The following is a 19,233-nucleotide window of genomic DNA, read 5'->3' on the forward strand; positions in this document are numbered from 1 at the left end:
AACCAAGACTGGTAAGACAGTTTTTGGGTGCTTCAGAATGAAACAATGGTTGCATTCACGATCCATTCTTTGTTGATGGGCGGAGTGGGCAAAGTCACATGGTGGTCACGGGTCCCAAGACTTTTAATTTATTCCTTATATTGGGTAATGTTATTTTGCCCTGCTATTGCCCAGGTTTTGGTCTTGACTCTTGACAACGGTGGGCTTTTCCACTTTGGCGACTTGGGCTGAATTTTTCCCATTCTGCCCCGATTAATGAACAATTTTTTTCACCTAATAGGAACGCCGTTGAAATTGAAGGCTCATCCCAGGATTAAGGTCTCGATTTCCATTGCCTAAAGACTTTGCCGGTATAGGGCTAAATAAGGCTAACCCACTCTGAGAGGCACTGGAGATTCGATAGTTTCTCTAAACGCTCGGGCCTGGGCCCTGAACTTATCAGGAGATATTAATCGCAGCCTAGCTCATGCCAGCAATATATTCAGAACATGGCTAAAAACGTGGCATGACTAACGAAAGCAAAGTCAACACAACTGGTTGACAAGCTAGTTTATCAGTCGAAACTGATGTGTCGGTGTAGGAACGGTGGAATGGTATCTTTTTCTTGATTCGAACGTTGAAACAATGGCCTATCAGTCATTAAAAAGGCTTCGGAACTTGGGCTCCGAAAATATGTACATGTGAACCCTATTCTATATGGAGCTTTCTCTGCCATGCTTGTTTACCGTCCCATCCAACCTCCGTCGACGCAGATAACTTCTCCGGAGACATAACTGCTTGCCTGGCTAGCCAAGAACACGATCACACCCTTGAAGTCGTCTGGGCTGCCCCATCTCCCAGCCGGAATCCTGGCCATAATACCTGCGTTACGATTCGAATCATTGATCAGAGCCGTGTTCATATCCGTTGCAATGTATCCGGGCGCGATAGCGTTCACGTTAATGCCCTTGGCGACCCACTCATTCGAGAGTGCCTTGGTCAATTGGGAAATACCTCCCTTGGAAGCTGCATAGGCAGGGACAGTGATGCCGCCCTGGAACGACAGGAGGGAAGCAACATTGATAATCGATCCACGACGACCAGTCGGGAACTCAGATGCATCTCGCGCCAACAGATAGGCGCCAAATTCACGGCATAGTGTAAATACTGATGTCAGATTCACTTGGATCACCTACGTAACCAGCAACCGCCATTAGCTTTTTCATCCGGCAGGAAGGAACTAAACCATCTGGTCCGTGTAGAAAAGGGGTAAGCTCACCTCATCCCAGTCCTCATCTGGGAATTGCTCGCTTGGATGCCTTCTTTGGATTCCGGCACAATTTAGCAGAATCTCCGGTTTCAGGCCTTGGCTAGTTAACGCCGGAATGACCCCTTTAATTGCATCCCGACTAGATAACTCCGCTACATGAATCCAGGCTTTCCGGCCAATGTGGTTAATGATCTCATCACGGGTGGAAGTGTTAGATTCGTCTCTCTGATATCACTCCTATGTCAGCATCCTATGTAACTAATGTGGCCTGTCATACGGCGTCAAATAATCACAGGGAACACCAACCTGAATCAGCACGATATCAGCGCCAGCCTCTGCAAGCGCAAAAGCCATTGCCTGTCCAATTCCTCTTGTTCCTCCTGTGACGATAGCGGTCTTTCCGCTCAGCGAAAAGAGTGAAGCCGACATTGTGATTGCTGCGGTATCAAGTAGAGTCCAAGATATAAGGTTGAGATCCGCTTTTCGCCTTTAGCTCTCGCTCTTCTTCAAGTGCTGTGAATCAAGATTGCACCTGGGAATCAATAAAAGAGTCTTATTTTTATCTTCTTGTTGTCATTGCGATGATTCTTCCACTCATAATAAATGTCCCCCCACGTGCGGGGCAATAGAGACATTACCCGAAACGGATATTCCTATTGCCGGAACGATGATCAAACGCCGAATCCCCGCAGTCGGTAATTGAACCTTCCTTGCCAAGCATCCAGAAAGCACGTGCTACGTATGATTACCGTCACGGGACCATGTGGTACACTTGATCTTGATTGTGATTTACCATAACCCACTATAGATAGGCTTCAGGGGTGGCGATAATCCTCTGTCAACTATTGTAATATCCATTCAGTGAAAGCCCCTAGGATGTGGCAGCTAGCATATCACGAGTCTCCATGAGAGATATCAAAACTCCGGCGTATTCTACAGTCAAAGACAAGGTAACACGTAGCAAAAGCCCAATGGACGACAGGGATTGAATAGATCTCTGGTGGGAGGTAAACTATCTCATGGTCGTTGAGACTCTAGAAGAATTGGTTGACTATAATTGCTTCCTGAGATCCTTCAAGAGAGACCAAGTCACCTAGATTTACTTCTGAATCTCACATGAACTATATAGCCTATATAATACGTTGCCAAATAGGAATGTGGAAACAATTTCAAGGATTTTGGATGAAGAGAATGAGTGAACAGACGATAAAATAAGCATTTCATGATCGCCTTCGTCTAGATAACTTCAAACCTTCTCAGGTTAGTCTATGAAGGAAGTTCATCAGGGGATGTTGCTTCTTAGACATTTAATACTGTCCAAACTATAATACAGATGTATGTATGTATGGAACCAAGTATTAAAACACCTGCAACGGTAGGTAGCTTTAACCGTGGGTCACTAGCAACTCCAAGTTGTTAGCGATGCATGCATTGAACACATCCCGATCAACCTTGGCCGTTGACTCGACAATTTAGAATACAGGACTGGGAGGTAATACTTTATTCCATGCATTCTGCATAGTACGGATTTTCAATTCCAAAAAAAAACCTTCAGTGTGGGGAAAGCACGAGCGCCTCCAAGATTACCCCAAAGATAATAACAATTTGCCGGTCGATCTCCAGAACAGCGGAGCTATTTTCCAATCGCTATCTTACAGTTTATTTCAACCTGAGTCGGTCTCAATTGGCTTCTTGCTTGGTTTACTTGGAGTAGCACCTGGGCTCTATTTACGAGCTTTAACGCGTTGTCAAAACCTGCCTTTAACACTGCGTCCATGAAAATGTCACTTCTGACGTGTTACCTCTAATTTTGTATCGGACAGCTTTCTCTCCGCCCTCTTCCTCATCCAACATTTCTTTCTGTTCCTCTCAAGGGCAAAAATGGAACAGGAAGAGCGGTCCTCGCAGCCGGAAAGCACACCGGCGACGCGGCCGAAATCTCGCTCGGACCATTTGATGAAGCGCGTGTCGAGAGCCTGTTTGCATTGCAGGCAGCGAAAATCGAAATGCGATTTGTAAGTTCACGGATTGAGAAGTTGTGGTACTTCTTGTCACTAGCTTTATTTAGTCGGCATTTCCTTCTCCTGAGCTAATCAACAGCTACAGAGATAGTAACGGCAATCCTGGAGTACCACCTTGCAAGCGGTGTCTCCGAGATGGCCGCGAATGCATTCTGGGGAGTTCAAACCGTGGAGGTCGCCGTATCCGCAAGAACAAAATGAAGAACTTCACCCCAGAAACAACCCTTTCCGGCCGACAGGAATCTGTTGTTGAATCGATCAGCTCAACCGCTTCTGACAATCGCCAGTCCACAAATACCTCATACCCCGGTCCGGTTGTTTTTGTGCCGCCTGAGCCCCCAGCGGCGACGTCAATATCGGTAGATGATGAAGATACGGCATCCATTGGGTCGGTCCCACGGAATCCATCTGATGCTTGGCAGTGTCTCACAGGCATTGCCAAAAGAGGTGATGACGGTCCTACCCCTGAAACGAACACTGATTCTCTGCGCACAACCCACAGCACCTTCTCCTTCAGTACTCTCCAGAATGGCACTGTAACCGACTTCCAACCGAACAGTGGCATCAAGGCTTACAGACTCGTGCAATCACGGTCCTTGGACCCGGGAACAGTATGGCAGTTGGTGGTTCGATACGCCGAAAATTTCCATCCGTATCTCCCTTTGGTGCCGCGGAAATACTTTAACCGCGGTGCGCTGGATTCCTTCGCCACAAATGAGAAACATCTGCTCACTGCGGTACTTACAATCGCATCGAAGGATTTAGTCGAACGACCAGAGATCCATGAATATTGCTCGAAATATATGCACGAATTAATTTCAGGGATAGCTGCTGGTGCCGACTGCGATGTAGAGGCTGTGGAGGCCCTTCTCCTACTTGCTGAATGGGAACCACAGGGTCTTCGTCCCCGTATCGAGCGCGTTGGTCGTGGTGAGGAGGATCGAGCTGCATGGATGCATGTTGGTCTAGCCTTACGGTCAGGCTATTTCCTAGGCTTGGATCGGACCTCCTTCCGAGGTGATCCCTCGGGGGATACGGAGACGGAGGCCCGCAGAAGGCTAGCATGGACCAGCTGCTACATTTCGGATCGGTTAATATCTGTCCGTATCGGACGAGCTTTCTGGTCCCGTGGACCGGGTCCAATGACAGGCCTTGTCAGTCAAGATTTCCCTTCTTTACAGCCCATCAAAGATGGAGATGAAGATTACGCGAGAATCTTCCAGGCGACTTTGGATTTAACACAACTTTATGGGAATGTTCATGACGTTCTTTACTCTGGCATGCGGACAAGCAACCAAATGATGCTTATGGGGGACTATGTAAAATACGTGGATGATTTTCGTCTCGCGATTTTGCGATGGAAGTCACTCTGGGGCTCATTGCCATGTAAGTTGAGGGTTTCACTGACCCAGGCGAACTAATCAACACTGACATATTATAGGTTCTACGCCAATACAAGCTACTTTACAACTCTCATACGAATATCTGAGGCTATACACTAATGCTTTCGCATTTCAGGCTGCAATCTCTCAATCAATGGTGTCGAAGTTAAAGAACGATCAGTCACAGAGGGAACATCTGAGATCAACATTCAAGGATGTGGCATCGATGCAAGATGCCAGGTTTATCTATGAATCCGTAGATGCCGCTAAGGCTTACTTAACAATCCTTGTTGACTTGGTGCACCCAGAGAAACATCTTCACTTTATGCCGCTCAGATTCTATCTCTACGGAATTTATGCAGCTGTTTTTCTATATAAGGTACGGTTGTTTTGCTTCCATTTGGAACTTGTCTCAGGGCTAATTCGAGTTCAAGGCTCGATCGTTTGGAGTTATGCCAAGTAGCGAGGAAACAAAAGTGCGCGATCTGGTCACACGAACAACCGACGTACTGAAACGAGCAAGTGCTGGACTGGATGATATTGGCTCACGTTATTCCCGGCTTCTGGAACTGCTGTGGAAGCCCAAGGCTGCGACAATTGCCTCCCCGGCTGGAACACATCAGAGCAGTGATTTCCAGGTACAAAGTAACGCTATACCCCATCGCTTGCCTGAGCAAAGTAACTATATGCAATTCAGCCCTGCGAACGATTTCTCGTGGCTGGATCTTGAAGCAGTTGGGGATTACGTCTCGGGAGACCAATTACCCGGAGCGAACACATTGGCGTTCGATTCATTCCAGAACCCCGATCCGTATCAGACAGGGCAAGACCGTGCACAAGCCTGGCAGCCAAATTGGCCTGGAGATATGACCAATCTCCTATTCTAGTTGTCTGAGTCATGGTTATCCGGGACTGGAACAGAAAGTCATTCTCTCATTATTGAGAAAAAGCCAGTCAGCCAAATAGAAGATCGGAACCAAAACGGAACGTACTGTCATTGTCCCCCCACGTTACTGGTGCGGGGCTGATGAGAATGTGGGGTTTTGATCAGAAGCCGATCGCAGTGTCCCTCTCGGACTATTCTCCGACCCGCTGGAATATTATGCGCGGGAGGAGCTCCGCATTACCTCTTCCTGTCATACTTGTACTATTTCCTTCCGAAGCCAGGAGACACATATTTGGGCATCGTTAACACCATGGAGCGACAAAATGACATCACTGGCCGATTGGCCCTGATTACTGGAGCCTCTGGAGGGTAGGTAGTCTAGACCAACTTACGACGGGCCATTACCGGTCTAACTCAGTATTTTTCAGGATTGGGGCAGCTTGTGCTCGCCAGCTGGCTGCCAAAGGCGTCCATCTTGCCTTGACGTATTCCACGAATGTGTCTTCGACAACTGCACTCGCTGAAGAACTCAAATCCAAACACTCAGACAGCTACAATCTCCGGATCTCAGTCCATAAGGTGGATGTGTCTTCGGCAGACGAAATTCAACGTATGTTTGAGGAGATCGACCAACAACATAGTAAGCGACCGGACATCTTAGTCTCCAATGCTGGATACGGCAAGCGTATCCCACAGATATGGGACATTCCCCTCGAAGAATTCGATTATACAATCAATGTGAACCTACGTGCTTCATTCATCTTGGTGAAGGGCGTGGTGGAGCACATGAAGAGTCAGCGATGGGGTCGGATAGTATTCATGTCCTCAATTGCCGGCCAGGGAGGTGGGATTAATGGATGTCGTATGTAATCACTCTCCCTCAGAATGATGTTTCCCACGTTCACTAACTTGCGCACAGATTACGCCGCTTCGAAAGGTGGAATGACGGGTATGATGAAGAATCTTTCCACCAGACTAGCTGAATACAACATTAGCGTCAACGATGTTGCGCCTGCCATGATCGGTGAAACCGGTATGATACCCAGCGCCGCTGCCATTCCTGAGGTTGCCGCAGGCATCCCTTTGGGCCGACTAGGCCTTCCAGATGAAGTCGCCAACGTGGTGACGATGCTTGTGACGACTGGTTATATGACTGGTCAAAGTCTGTTGCTTGGGGGAGGCTTGAAATAGTATATATTATATCATACACCCAGTTATGAAACCTACGATGTGTCAGTTAAATTGAAGTTTATACTCTGCAGAGCTTATACTCTGTGTCAAGTTGTGTGCCTCTATTGTATGTTGAAAATGAATTTTCCCCCCAAACATCACCAGGATGCCGATACGTATACGCTCCTCCATACTCTCACTCTAGTTCTGTCATGATGGATTTCATCTACTATACACCGTTTCTTCATGGTATCTCATAAGTTTTCTATCCCCACAAAAACCACACCAACCTCTCAAGCCAAACCTCGGGTATTAATCAAAAAATAATAAAGGATAAAAAGGGACCAAAAGATCCTAGCTCTCAATGACGACCTTCACGACAGGTCGTCCAGTCTCATCAACGCCCTTTCCGGCCAATGCAAATGCCCTCTCTCCCTGTTCTAATGGCAACCGATGGGTGACAACGAGCTCCTCAACCCGGTTGAACTTGCCGCTTGCTACCAATGCGATGGCAGCGGGGTAGGCGTGCCCATCGTACCGGAAAACACCGATAACATCAACCTCCCGCAGAGCTGCCGCACCCACAGGAAGAGTCTGAATGGGGTTTCCCATACCAATCTGCACCAGAACCGAACCTGGAGCAGCGGCGTATATACCTGCCTGCACACAGGCAGGTACACCCGTGCATTCATAGATACGAGAGAAACCAGAGGCCAGGCCAATAGTCTCCTTCAGGGTAGCAGCGACACGCTGGGCGTTTTGCAAGGCATAGGCAGTTTGTTCGGCGTGAGGGGCATCCTTAGCCGGAGGCGGGTTTGCAGGGTCCGCCTTGGGGATGAGGGCAGTCTTGAGACCGAGGTTAAGCGACTCGGCGATTGCCAAGCGTGCCGGGTCGATATCTGCCACGACAATGTTCGAGAAGTTCTCAGCTGTTGCAAGCGCACCAGCCAAAAGTAGACCGATGGCGCCAGCGCCAAAGATCAAAGCAGCGGACTGGTCACCCAGCGACTCGGCCAGTTGCACCTCCTCCTTGGATGGGGGATGCGAGCGCCGGACGGCATGTAGACAGACGGCCAGGGGCTCGACAAGAGCGCCTCCGGCGAAGGACACTGAGTCGGGGAGTTTGTGGCACATTTCGGCTGGGTGGTTGGTGAGTTCCATGAGGGTGCCGTCGAGATGGGGGAAGATTTTGGCACTGCTCCGGAATTTCATTTCGGGGCAGATGTTGTAGCGGCCTTGTTTGCAGAGGACACACTTGCGGCAGGGCAGACCAACTTCAAGCGCGACCCGGTCGCCAACTTGCAGGGTGGTGGCTTCCGGTCCGACGGCGGTTACGACGCCAGAGGACTCATGGCCCAGGCAGAAGGGCTCGCGAACAACGAAGTCGCCATTACGGCCGTGATTGTAGTAGTGAAGGTCTGATCCGCAGAGACCAGTAGCGCGGATGGCGACTTGGACTTCGGATCCGGTGGGGGCAGTAACAGGCTTCGTTCCCTAGTGACAACATTAGGTATAGTTTTACTTAGTTGAAGTTTGGGGTTTCTATTACCATTCGGAGGTCCTTTGCGCCGTGTAGGACGAGTGCCTGGCAGGCACCGGTATCAGTAACGGTAGCCATTTTTGTGTTTTCGGTGTATTGGAATTGGAAATGGAGTTGAGCGAAGGCCGGTCATTTTGACAATGCTATTATATGCACAGCATGACTTTCTTGTCGGCCATTGACTCCGCCCCAGCGTGGGGTTGAACGGATTTCCTCCGCGTCGGTTATTGAACCGGGCTCTCAATAGCCGACGTGCAATCATGGGATACGTACGTGTAATACAGGTTGTATATTTCGAAGATTTCCGAGAGTTTCACATGGTGCTTGAGATATAGTCAAAGCCAGATGTGGTTACCTTTTCATGACTCCCAAGTAGCATTCAAAGTCATTCATAGAGCAGCATGTAGTAGAAAAGCCTACAATGAAACTGCACCTGCATATACCCCAATACATCCCATACCGATATGATAACGGTAATACATCCAGACAAAGTGCCACCCCACGCCAACCGGAATTGGGGGGCAACAATCAATCAATCAAGCAACCAGTGGAACATAATTAAGACTGGAATATTCTTAAAAGATCAGTAATTGGAATTCCTCCTCCTCTTGTCTACTTTTCTTCTTCTTCCATCTTTCCTCCTTCTTCCTCTCCGTATACCCCTTCTACTTCTACAGCCTAGGAAACCAAAACCCCACGTTTGCTCCAACGCTGACATCATGCCTACCGCACTGTTGATCGGCGACATCACTCATGCCCGCAAGGAGTGGGAGGAGCTGTCATCCATTCTGACGCTCAAGGTAAGAGTTATTCGGTGGGAAGTATGACCGAACTCAGCTGATTTAGATGGGTTATTATATAGGAATTCCCCAACGGTACCAGAGAGGATTTTATCCGCAATTGCAAAGAGGGTCAATATGATGATGTTCTGGTCATTTATCGCTCCAATACTTCTACAAAGGTATAGTGATGGTTTAAGATCAGAACGCAAGCGCATGCTAAGTCGCGCATAGTTTACGGGTCCCTTTAATGCAGAGTTACTTGCTGTTCTTCCCAAGTCGTTGAAGTATATTTGTCACAATGGTGCCGGGTATGACAATATTGATGTCAAGGGGTGCACCGAGAAAGGTATGTAGACCTTTTATTTCTACATGTGAATGAACGATTGATGAGTTAATGATCGATATAGGAATCGCCGTGTCCAGCACACCCGTCGCTGTTAACCATGCTACAGCTGATGTAGGTATCTTCTTGATGATCGGTGCCTTGCGACAGGCCTACGTGCCGTTGTCTGCTCTCCGGGCTGGTAAGTACCTACTCCGTGTGAAAGGAATTGAAACAATGTGACGTAGCTGACAGTCGGACTACAGGCCAGTGGCAGGGCCAGGCTACATTGGGCCGTGATCCCCAAGGAAAGGTGCTAGGAATCCTCGGAATGGGAGGCATCGGCAGGGTAAGGACCTGATGAGAACGCTTTGATTGCGCCGGAGCATGAACTGACTTGACCCAGGAAATGGCCAACCGCGCAAAGGCCTTCGGAATGAAGATCCAGTATCACAACCGGTCCCGATTGTCGCCCGAGCTCGAGGGAGACGCTACATACGTGTCGTTTGATGAATTGCTAGCTAGCTCGGATGTCCTTAGTTTGAACCTGGCTCTTAATGCCTCTACCCGTCATATTATTGGCGAGAAGGAGTTCCAGAAGATGAAGGACGGCATTGTCATTGTTAACACCGCTCGTGGTGCGCTGATTGACGAAAAGGCGCTGGTCGCTGCTTTGGATTCCGGAAAGGTGAGTGGAGCGTTTCTTGTTTTCATTTGTTAAAGATATCTAATATTGGATAGGTCTTGTCGGCTGGCTTGGACGTCTATGAGAATGAACCGGTTATAGAGCAGGGTTTGGTGAATAACCCCAAGGTGATGCTGTTGCCACACATTGGAACCATGACATATGAGACACAGAAGGATATGGAGTTGTTGGTGCTGAACAACTTGCGCTCGGCGGTAGAGAAGGGAAAGATGATCACGTTAGTCCCAGAACAGAAGAATGTGTTCTAGATGTAGGTTTGAGATTAGATAAGATATAATTTATAGAATAAAAATTTAAAGAGTTATGCCATGGTCAATTTTAGCTATCAGGATCCAATACAATCTCCCTTAAGGTAAAATGAGTGCTCGGTAGCGTTGTTGAAGATGTAAGTGTCTTTTAACTTGGTGAATCAGTCTCCGGAAGGCCGAGACTTGGCCTGCGGCCCTGTCCGTAGTGAGTGGTACTGCCGGGCGGTGTGGGCTTTCCTTACCAGCAGCGGCCCTAGTCCGCTTTGAGCTCGCTAAAGGGTTAACCCTAGGAAATGCCAAGAGCGAAAAAGCGCACCACAACGAGACTTGCGATCTCGAAGTTCCAGCGGCCGACCGAAAGAAAAGCGACAAAACTTCTCACCCGACATCGAGGACCACCCCGCTCGGCAACCACATCAAGATGGTGAGTGCTTTATTTGGAGTTTTTGGATTCGATTGATCGGGAGGGCGAGAAGAGAATGGAGAAAAATCACCAGAGGAAGAGACATCTTTGCACCGAACATGTTCGATCCTGTCAATCCCAAGATTAGGCTCTGTGGCCTATCCCGATATTTCGACTCTGCCATCACCATACCCACTCCAGCCACCATCAATTGCGTTTCGAGATAGAGGAATATGGCTTTGCTGATGCAGGATTTTTTTCGTCTTTCAGGTCCGTTACGCTGCTCAGGACATTCCGGCCACTAAGAGCGCCCGCGCCCGGGGCTCTTACCTGCGCGTCAGCTTCAAGAACACCCGTGAGACCGCTCAGGCCATCAACGGCATGAAGCTCCAGCGTGCTCTTACTTTCCTTGACAACGTTACCAACAAGCTTGAGGCTGTCCCCATGCGGAGGTTCGCTGGCAGCACCGGCCGTTGCGCTCAGGGTGAGTGGCTGATATTTCTTACATGAGGTGGATTATGGTCCGGTGTGGTTTTTGGAATGATTGGATATGTACAAGAAGATACGGAGCAAGAGAGAAGGAATTCTGGCTACTGGAGTGGCTCGGGTGGCGTGTGTTGGGAATTGGACTATGATGTTTGGCGAGAGACGTACGCAGGACGTTCGCTAACAAAGTTCTACAGGCAAGCAGTTCGGTGTCAGCAAGGCTCGCTGGCCCGAGAAGTCCGCCAAGTTCCTCATCGACCTCCTGAAGAACGCTGAGGCCAACGCCGACACCAAGGGTCTTGACACTGGCAACCTTGTTGTCAAGCACATCCAGGTCAACCAGGCCCCCAAGGGCCGCAGACGCACCTACCGTGCCCACGGTCGTGTATGTTTCCCACCATATCTCTGGCTGATTCCTTTTGCTGACTTGAGGCTTAGATCAACCCCTACATGACCAACCCTTGCCACATCGAGCTCATCCTTACTGAGGCTGAGGAGGTTGTCCAGAAGGGTCCCGTTGTCAAGGATGCTCATCTCTCCTCTCGTCAGCGTGGCCTCCAGGTCCGCCGTGCCATCCAGGCATAAGCGGTTCATGGGTGTCGGGGGGTGAGGTAGTCGGAAAATGAATGGGAAAGCCGGAGTTTTCTGTTGTACGGAACAAATACCTTTTCACGGAAGGAATACAAAAGAAATTTCTACAAACTGAACAACCCTTCGAAATATATGGGTGGAAGCATCAGTTCTTCCCTCTTGTCATGAATATCTCCTTAAGCGTTGATCATACCCCGAATATCTCACGATCACTATGTGATTTCTCGGGGAAAGGGATCATTTGTTTCAATAGTCCCCTGGCTTTGCAGACAACCCATGGTGCCTTGCAATAAATGGATGCTTGGCTAGGTACAGGCTGGATCGGACATTTTATTCTCATACTTCAGGATACTGTTGAGCTTTGTTTCACGAATGGGATACGGAAATCTATATTAATGAGGTTCGGGAGAAATGCCCATGATCTTGCTTGTACTAGAACAGCCATACATGCGTCTCTGTTTGCCGTCGGGTGCTGGATACGTACGTTTGACCGTAATGAGTTCAGTAGTCTAGTAGTGCGTATAAAAGAGCATTTATGGTGTAGGGACATTATTCTAGTCATCGGAAGGTGAAGCCAAGAAGCCTTTTTTTCGTGCAGTATACTCCACTCATAGGTTCCCAATTGGCGGTGATCACTTTGCTGTACGGAAAGTATATATATTGAGCGATGCCTGATTGAAGCCAAGAGTGGCGATGCAACGTCTTGCCAGCCACAGGCCCTCAAGATAACCATCATTCGGTATGGCTCCGAGATAGTCGGCATTGGCGATTGGATTTCCTCTGTCACGGGTGTAGTGATGAGGAAGGTGACTGGCGTAAGATCTTTAAAATCGATATGCATACGTATGAACCTGTTGGGGGAATGACGCAGCAGCGGGATCGTCCTCCAGTCCCAGGCATCAACAAATGGAGAATCTCCGCACAACCTCAACCCAGTAACCTATGCCATGACCGTGGCATATGGATCGTCCCAAGTGGACAGACCAGTGCTTGCGTGTCACCGAACACAACCCTTTTCTCCAGGTGACAACCTGAGTTAGGTAGTGACCGGGTTTCTGCCTTCAGTGGTCTAAAAACCAACACTAAGCCTACACTAGACTAGTAGACCTCCTGTTTTATCTATTGATGCTACCCCATCAAACCCTCGTGCTTACCTTTGTGTTCTTCCTACTTTCCTTGCTGTGTCGGTGTTTGGCGGCTTTCATTCTGTTTTATTCATCATCTATCGTATCACCATCTCCAGCGCCTTGGTTTGGTTTGGTTCACAATCATGAAGCGCATTCTGACCTCCTTCAGCAAGCGGTCCGGTATGTATCGCAACTCATCCCTCAACGTCCAATCAGTTGCTCATTAGAACAGGCCCAACACCGGAAGGTCCGTCGTCATACGCTCAGGATTCTCCCGAGGGTATTATACTGAGAGAAGTGGTCCGTTTCCCAATCCCGTGTACCTTTTCGCGTTTCCCGTGGGAAAGTTAGACTAACTTGTGTTGATGTTCTAGACTGCATTTTGCGAGGCACCGCCAAGCGATACCGTACGTCCCCCTCCGCGCATCGTTCGCTTCCAATCCGACCATATTGACTCAAACAAAAGCTGACGAGAGATATATATATACAGCAAGGAAACGAGTTCGTCCATCTGCCCGCTATTGTAGAAAGTGCGGAGTCCAGCCCCAATGCCGCCAGGGAAGCAGCGCATCGCATTCGCAAGTTGTTGTCCGACCCAGCGTCAACTCCGGCCAATGTACAGTACAATGCGATCATGCTGATCCGCATACTCGTCGATAACCCTGGTCATACTTTTACACGGAACATCGATGCCAAATTTGTCGCAACGGTGAAAGACCTCCTGCGCCAGACGAGGGACTCGAATGTGCAAGGTTTCCTCCGACAGACTCTGGATGCTTTGGAGATGCAGCGTGGATGGGATGAGGATCTTGCTCCACTTCTGCAGATGTGGACAAGGGAAAAGACCAAGCTCAAGAGGACTAATAGTGGAGTATGTATCCATACGATGCCTGATGTGTACCTTGGTGCGACAGCACTAACGGTTTCTTTCATTAGAGTACTTGGAGGTCCCAGGTTTCATCCCAGACTTCACCGCAACCGCAACAGCCTCGTCCCGATTATTTTGGCCCACGCCAGGCCGGAACCTTGCCACCCCCGGATGAACTCGCTGCTCGTGTCACTGAAGCTAAGACATCGGCAAAACTGCTCGTACAGTTCGTTCAGTCGACGCCTCCCGCAGAGATGGCGGAGAACGAGCTTATCAAGGAGTTCTCTGACCGATGTCGGTCGGCATCACACACCATCCAGCACTACATCCACTCGACGAACCCTCCACCCGACGAGGATACTCTCCTGACCTTGATTGAAGCGAATGATGAGCTTTCCATGTCGCTATCTAGGCACCAACGTGCTCTTCTTAACGCGCGTCGAGCCTTAGGGCAATCGGGTAGCCAGTCACCCTCGCCGCCGGAGACCACACCATCAGGTGCTTCTAGTGCTATCCCCCCACCAGTGCCTCCACGAGATACGCAGAACCCCTTTATACCACCAGCAATGCCCTTGGCGACATCAAGCCCTAGCGGGATTCCACCCCCGACGAATAACGGCACGGGACGGTCGGAGTATCGGTCGGAGGACTTTCAGGTGCACAACCCATTCGCCGATAACTTCAGCACCACTGCTACCGGCTCATCAGAAGGACGGAGAGAGGGGGCAGCGAACGACTCATGGTACGATCCGTATCCGCAACCTATACAGCGCGCGTGATGCGTGGTGGAGTGTTGGGCGTCTTCTCCCTTTATACTGGTTTCCTGTTTGCCAGCCCCCTTGTGTCTCTATACCGCACGATTGAACGCCTTCCCTAATGCTTTAATGTAGTTTTATTTGTTCTTTGGCTGATGTGATACCTCTTTTCGCGGAGCAATATTACTTGTATACGTTGTTGGTTTGGTTGCATCTGCAAAGATAAGTGACGCCTGGTCTGCGTCACATCATATGCACAAGCTTAGATGAGACAATGTACCTATCTTCTCTGTGACAGGAAATTTCGTTCAGGCTTTGCTCAAAATTATAATTCAACAGAAAGCTATCAGACCTGTTGCCAGCGATTGACAGAGAGGCAAGCGCGGTTGAGAAGGCATATGGCAGCTACATCATAGCATGCTAACGCTCATGAACTGTTCATTATTAACAAAATTCTTATCTGCCGAGGACTCGCCGATGCTTGTTTTACCTACACTGGTTCTTAGAGCCATGTATCGCACAGATCACTTAATGAACACCCGGCGCTTACCCAAAAAGCAAGCGGCGAGTCAGCTCCGACTAAAAGAGTGGGCTCATTTACCCCTACTCATAAGTACGAGGCTTCTGCCTTCTTTCAGGCACGAACTCCGAAGACCCTTGGCCTTGTTTATGATTACGGAGACTCAAGGACTGACTCATGAAGTGGGGCGCAGGAGGCGAATCTATATGAGGATGCTAATGCTGGACCATTGCGATAAGTCTTCCTCCCAGGATCCGGATCTGATCAATCAGGAGCTATCCCAAAAGCACCGTGGGATTCTAATCGTCGGAGAAAAGTCGTGGCTACATGTGATGGAGCCGCCGGGCTAATGAAGCTGAAACCCTAACCCAGCTGCCAAGCATCAGAAGCTGGTCTAAGCATATCCACCGGCCACCGTTATGTTTTAGAGTAATTAAGGTGAAACTACTGGGCGCTTTGTATCTTGTCACTTTTAATGAGCCCACCGAAATCGAGTTCCACTAACTATTGATTTCTGGCCAAGCCCTTGCGACAATGGTCTGGTTCAACGCCATTCTCCGGTGGAGAGTCTCGGGGTAATTGATTCTAAGGGCTTCGGGAGATAACCGTCTCCTTGAGAAGCGTCCAGAGTTGTTTCACGGTGGACTTCCGATGGAGCTTTCCTGCCGGTCATGTTGAGCCGACCGTATATATAGATGACCGAGAACGCTCGTCTCGTCCTGTCTCTCGTTCTCTAAACACGCAGGCTCATTCTGTTCTTCTTTCTTTTCACATTCTCTTATACTACTAGGTCCGTGACCGTCACATTCTTTCTCGCTATACATTCATTTGATTAGGTATACTGGTCTATACCGATCCATTCTCTGAGAAGCTTCTTTCTTCGATCTTAATTAAATCTCAACCATTTACACACACCTTCAAAATGAAGCAGACTGGTACCGTCCTTGCCCTTGCCGGCCTTGTCTCCATGGCCCACGGCCACGGCTTCGTTACCTCTCCCAAGCCCCGTATGCCTGGTTCCGCTTTCTCGGCGGCTTGTGGTCAGCAAATGTACAACAACCAGGAGGCCGACAACTACGGCAACATCCAGGGTGAACTGCAGGTTGCCAACGGCCAGAGCGACTACGATGCCGCCAAGTGTAACGCCTGGCTCTGCAAGGGTTACAAGTTCGACGACAACAAGGACAACGTCTTCCAGTACACCCCTGGCCAGAATCTCGACTTCACGGTCGACATTCGTGCTCCTCACACCGGTGTTGCCAACGTCTCTGTCGTCGATACCGCCTCCAACGCCGTCATCGGCGAGGCCCTCAAGTCCTGGGATGTCTATGCCTCGACCGAGACTGGTGTCAAGGAGACCGACAAGAAGTTCAGCGTCACTCTCCCCAGCGACCTCGGCAACAAGTGCTCCGAGGCTGGTGCTTGTGTTCTCCAGTGGTACTGGTTCGCCGAGTCCATCGATCAGACCTATGAGTCCTGCATTGACTTCACCATGAGCGGCTCGGGCTCGGGCTCCTCCTCTGGCTCCTCCTCTGCTGCCTCTTCCGCCGCCTCCACCGCTGCTGCTACTGCCTCCTCTACTGCCACCTCTACTGCCACCTCTACTGCCACCGGTGTCGCTGTCACTGCTACCCCCACCACTGGCAACAACGTCGCTGCCCCCAGCGGCTTTGCCACCAGCGCTAAGCCTTCCGCCACCTCTGCCCCTAGCTCTGCTGCTTCGACCGTCACTATCCCCACCGACGGCACCGCAGAGGAGAAGCTCAACTGGGTCGCCAGTCTTCTGCAGACCCTCGTCAAGTACACTGCTTAAAAAAGTGATGTGATTTACCAAGCTGTTAGGTGTGAATAGATTTAGTTATATAGATTTTTTCTAGCAAGTGAATAGAATTCGCCTGCATTATACATTTGAACACTGGAACCCCAGTTTAGGGAGAGAATCCTTGCTTGGAATTGCGTATATCACATTTCGTATTCACTCTAGAACCATGGCAGTGCAGCGACGATTCGAGACTCGGTGAAATTAGCATGCATGGACAACCACGCAGTGGTTCATAGATTTCCATGAAACAAACGATGAAACGTAAATCTCCTCCTGTTCCACCAGGATAGCAAGTGTAGATCTCAGAGATCCACCATGGAGAGTATCTTCGTTATTGGGCCAAAGTCCCAACTTAGCTACCCCTGCAATTTTGAATCAGCGCCAGTTGGAATCAACGGATTTGTCGACCCGGATCGACGAAATCCAGATAGATTGCACCTCGCAGAAGCTTGTTTCGAGAGCATTGGCTTATATTCGAAATTTTCTTCCGGTGAGAATTCTTTTGGTCCGGCTGAGACTGGATATTTTGGGAAGGTTTTTTCGGCAGCTTCCGACCAAGAAATGTTCCAAGGTTGATCACAGTATGGAATTCAGCAGGTGGAATCCACCCATTTTATAACAACTTTGATGGTATACTATACATTTTGTATCAAGTGTACATGTGTTGGGGATTTGGCTCTTTTTAAGGTGTCTTGGGTTACATTCAGACTAGATAGAATTTTTACTTAAGAATCTTAAATGAACGATGGGTTTGTTATCCGAGAGATAAGCAGCTCCGGCCCGCAGCTCAGCCACAGTCCCTTTTTCTTGTCTAGACCTTCTCCCTTTCCTTCTTTCGTTCTCCTCCTCATCTCCAGCTGTATCAATTAGTACAATGGAAGAGTCCCACCTCCGCCAGAGCATGTCTCATCATCCGTCCCCGTTCAATTCTCCCCAGGCTCCTCACTCGCATATTCCATCCACTCTTTCCTACAATGAAGCAACCACCACCGCTCTAGAACCGCAAGCGTCCCAACACCGTACCGGCAACACCAGTGATGAAGAGGGTCAACCGCCGCCACGATACACGCGCGAGAATGATCCCTTCCAGCTCGCATCGAAGATCAAGACCGATGAAGAAATCCGACAACTCCATCCTCAAGCCAACACGGCCCGTAAACGCGACAGCTGCAGCCCGGGAGGACTCCTCCACGCAACAAAGAACCCCAAGGAGGCACTGAGCACAGCTATCTCATCCAGACAGCTACAAGGCTTCTACCACTCGCAAAATGAGAACATCGAGCGCATGCTGAAACCCGTCGAAGAGCACGTCCGCGATGCCCGCGAAATCAGCATCAACAACCAACTCAAATACAAAATCGCCGTCTACGGCAGCTTCGCCGCGAACATCATCCTCTCCATCCTCCAACTCTACGGTGCCATCGCGTCGGGCTCTCTCTCCCTCTTCACAACAATGGCCGACGCCGTCTTCGACCCCATGTCCAACCTCACCTTGCTCCTCTGTAACAAGGCCGTCAACCGCGTCGACCCCCGCAAGTTCCCCGCCGGCAAAGCCCGCATCGAAACAGCCGGCAACATCTGCTTCTGCTTCCTCATGACGGCCGTCTCATTCATCATTATTGCCTTCTCCATCCGTGAACTAGTCCAGGGGTCTGAGGCGGAAACTGGCGATTTCCATCTGCCCTCCGTCATCGCCGTTATCGTCGCCTTCTGCACCAAGTTCGCCCTCTTTGTCTACTGCTTCGCGCTGCGCCACCAGGTCTCCCAGATCCGCATCCTCTGGGAAGATCACCGCAACGACCTTTTCATTAACGGGTTCGGTATACTGACCTCGGTCGGTGGAAGTAAGCTGCGCTGGTGGATTGATCCCATGGGCGCTATTATACTCTCCGTCTTGGTCAGCTGTCTGTGGCTTTATACTGCCTATCACGAGTTTCAGCTTTTGATTGGTGTCACTGCTGATACTAAAATGCAGCAGCTGATTACATATATCTGTATGTCTTATCCCCTTTTCCATTTTGCCCTGTCAGAGTCGAATGCGCAAATGCTAATAGAGATTATCCAATCAGCAATGACCCACTCCCCCTTAATCACCGCCATTGATACCGTCCGCGCTTACACCTCCGGACCCCGTCTGCTTGTTGAAGTCGACATCGTCATGGACCCCAATGCTTCCCTCCGCGCGACTCATGACGTCGCCGAGGAACTGCAGATGAAGCTGGAGTCACTGCCTGATGTGGAGAGGGCGTATGTGCATGTCGATTATGAGACGACGCATAAGCCGGAGCATTTCCTGAAGAAGGAATTGTAGGGTCATTCTCTTACTGTTTGCAGTGGGGGTTTATTGTCGTTTAG

The 19,233-nt window shown here is 49.6% G+C and overlaps 9 protein-coding genes across 9 annotated transcripts; 7 read left to right on the plus strand and 2 right to left on the minus strand.

Moving 5' to 3' along the window:
• Window positions 1–721: 721 nt before the first annotated feature.
• Window positions 722–1,678, minus strand: BDV37DRAFT_273074 (putative 2-deoxy-D-gluconate 3-dehydrogenase; the record flags this gene model as incomplete). The annotated part of the gene is made up of 3 exons (XM_032084995.1): window positions 722–1,171; window positions 1,259–1,474; window positions 1,556–1,678. 3 exons carry the CDS (start codon window positions 1,676–1,678, stop codon window positions 722–724), a joined length of 789 nt encoding a protein of 262 aa, XP_031939477.1.
• Window positions 1,679–3,130: 1,452 nt separating this feature from the next.
• On the plus strand, window positions 3,131–5,539 carry BDV37DRAFT_284971 (Zn(II)2Cys6 transcription factor; the record flags this gene model as incomplete). Its single annotated transcript, XM_032087619.1, has 4 exons — window positions 3,131–3,264; window positions 3,356–4,656; window positions 4,712–5,031; window positions 5,087–5,539. 4 exons carry the CDS (start codon window positions 3,131–3,133, stop codon window positions 5,537–5,539), a joined length of 2,208 nt encoding a protein of 735 aa, XP_031939478.1.
• A 309-nt stretch (window positions 5,540–5,848) lies between these two features.
• BDV37DRAFT_284972 (SDR family NAD(P)-dependent oxidoreductase) lies at window positions 5,849–6,729 on the plus strand (the record flags this gene model as incomplete). The annotated part of the gene is made up of 3 exons (XM_032087620.1): window positions 5,849–5,907; window positions 5,967–6,400; window positions 6,458–6,729. The coding sequence occupies 3 exons, from the start codon at window positions 5,849–5,851 to the stop codon at window positions 6,727–6,729; spliced, it is 765 nt and encodes a 254-aa protein (XP_031939479.1).
• A 173-nt stretch (window positions 6,730–6,902) lies between these two features.
• On the minus strand, window positions 6,903–8,295 carry BDV37DRAFT_252978 (NAD(P)-dependent alcohol dehydrogenase). The gene is made up of 2 exons (XM_032082506.1): window positions 8,258–8,295; window positions 6,903–8,202 (listed from the first exon to the last, which is right to left on the minus strand). Exons 1-2 carry the CDS (start codon window positions 8,258–8,260, stop codon window positions 7,063–7,065), a joined length of 1,143 nt encoding a protein of 380 aa, XP_031939480.1. The 5' UTR covers window positions 8,261–8,295; the 3' UTR covers window positions 6,903–7,062.
• A 527-nt stretch (window positions 8,296–8,822) lies between these two features.
• On the plus strand, window positions 8,823–10,374 carry BDV37DRAFT_252979 (D-mandelate dehydrogenase-like dehydrogenase). Its single transcript, XM_032082507.1, has 7 exons — window positions 8,823–9,048; window positions 9,111–9,209; window positions 9,262–9,376; window positions 9,438–9,554; window positions 9,619–9,701; window positions 9,759–10,040; window positions 10,094–10,374. The coding sequence occupies exons 1-7, from the start codon at window positions 8,968–8,970 to the stop codon at window positions 10,304–10,306; spliced, it is 990 nt and encodes a 329-aa protein (XP_031939481.1). The 5' UTR covers window positions 8,823–8,967; the 3' UTR covers window positions 10,307–10,374.
• Window positions 10,375–10,429: 55 nt separating this feature from the next.
• Window positions 10,430–11,959, plus strand: rpl17 (60S ribosomal protein uL22). Its single transcript, XM_032079207.1, has 4 exons — window positions 10,430–10,730; window positions 10,980–11,193; window positions 11,393–11,580; window positions 11,634–11,959. Exons 1-4 carry the CDS (start codon window positions 10,728–10,730, stop codon window positions 11,778–11,780), a joined length of 552 nt encoding a protein of 183 aa, XP_031939482.1. The 5' UTR covers window positions 10,430–10,727; the 3' UTR covers window positions 11,781–11,959.
• An 883-nt stretch (window positions 11,960–12,842) lies between these two features.
• On the plus strand, window positions 12,843–15,227 carry BDV37DRAFT_163738 (uncharacterized protein). The gene is made up of 5 exons (XM_032079208.1): window positions 12,843–13,093; window positions 13,146–13,213; window positions 13,288–13,320; window positions 13,404–13,784; window positions 13,850–15,227. The coding sequence occupies exons 1-5, from the start codon at window positions 13,057–13,059 to the stop codon at window positions 14,558–14,560; spliced, it is 1,230 nt and encodes a 409-aa protein (XP_031939483.1). The 5' UTR covers window positions 12,843–13,056; the 3' UTR covers window positions 14,561–15,227.
• A 751-nt stretch (window positions 15,228–15,978) lies between these two features.
• BDV37DRAFT_284976 (lytic polysaccharide monooxygenase) lies at window positions 15,979–16,869 on the plus strand (the record flags this gene model as incomplete). Its single annotated transcript, XM_032087621.1, has 1 exon — window positions 15,979–16,869. The coding sequence occupies one exon, from the start codon at window positions 15,979–15,981 to the stop codon at window positions 16,867–16,869; it is 891 nt and encodes a 296-aa protein (XP_031939484.1).
• A 324-nt stretch (window positions 16,870–17,193) lies between these two features.
• BDV37DRAFT_273079 (cation diffusion facilitator family transporter) lies at window positions 17,194–19,189 on the plus strand (the record flags this gene model as incomplete). The annotated part of the gene is made up of 3 exons (XM_032084996.1): window positions 17,194–17,200; window positions 17,760–18,872; window positions 18,948–19,189. The coding sequence occupies 3 exons, from the start codon at window positions 17,194–17,196 to the stop codon at window positions 19,187–19,189; spliced, it is 1,362 nt and encodes a 453-aa protein (XP_031939485.1).
• Window positions 19,190–19,233: the final 44 nt, after the last annotated feature.

This window comes from Aspergillus pseudonomiae (assembly GCF_009193645.1).
Source record: "Aspergillus pseudonomiae strain CBS 119388 unplaced genomic scaffold BDV37scaffold_54, whole genome shotgun sequence".
Taxonomy (NCBI): domain Eukaryota; kingdom Fungi; phylum Ascomycota; class Eurotiomycetes; order Eurotiales; family Aspergillaceae; genus Aspergillus; species Aspergillus pseudonomiae.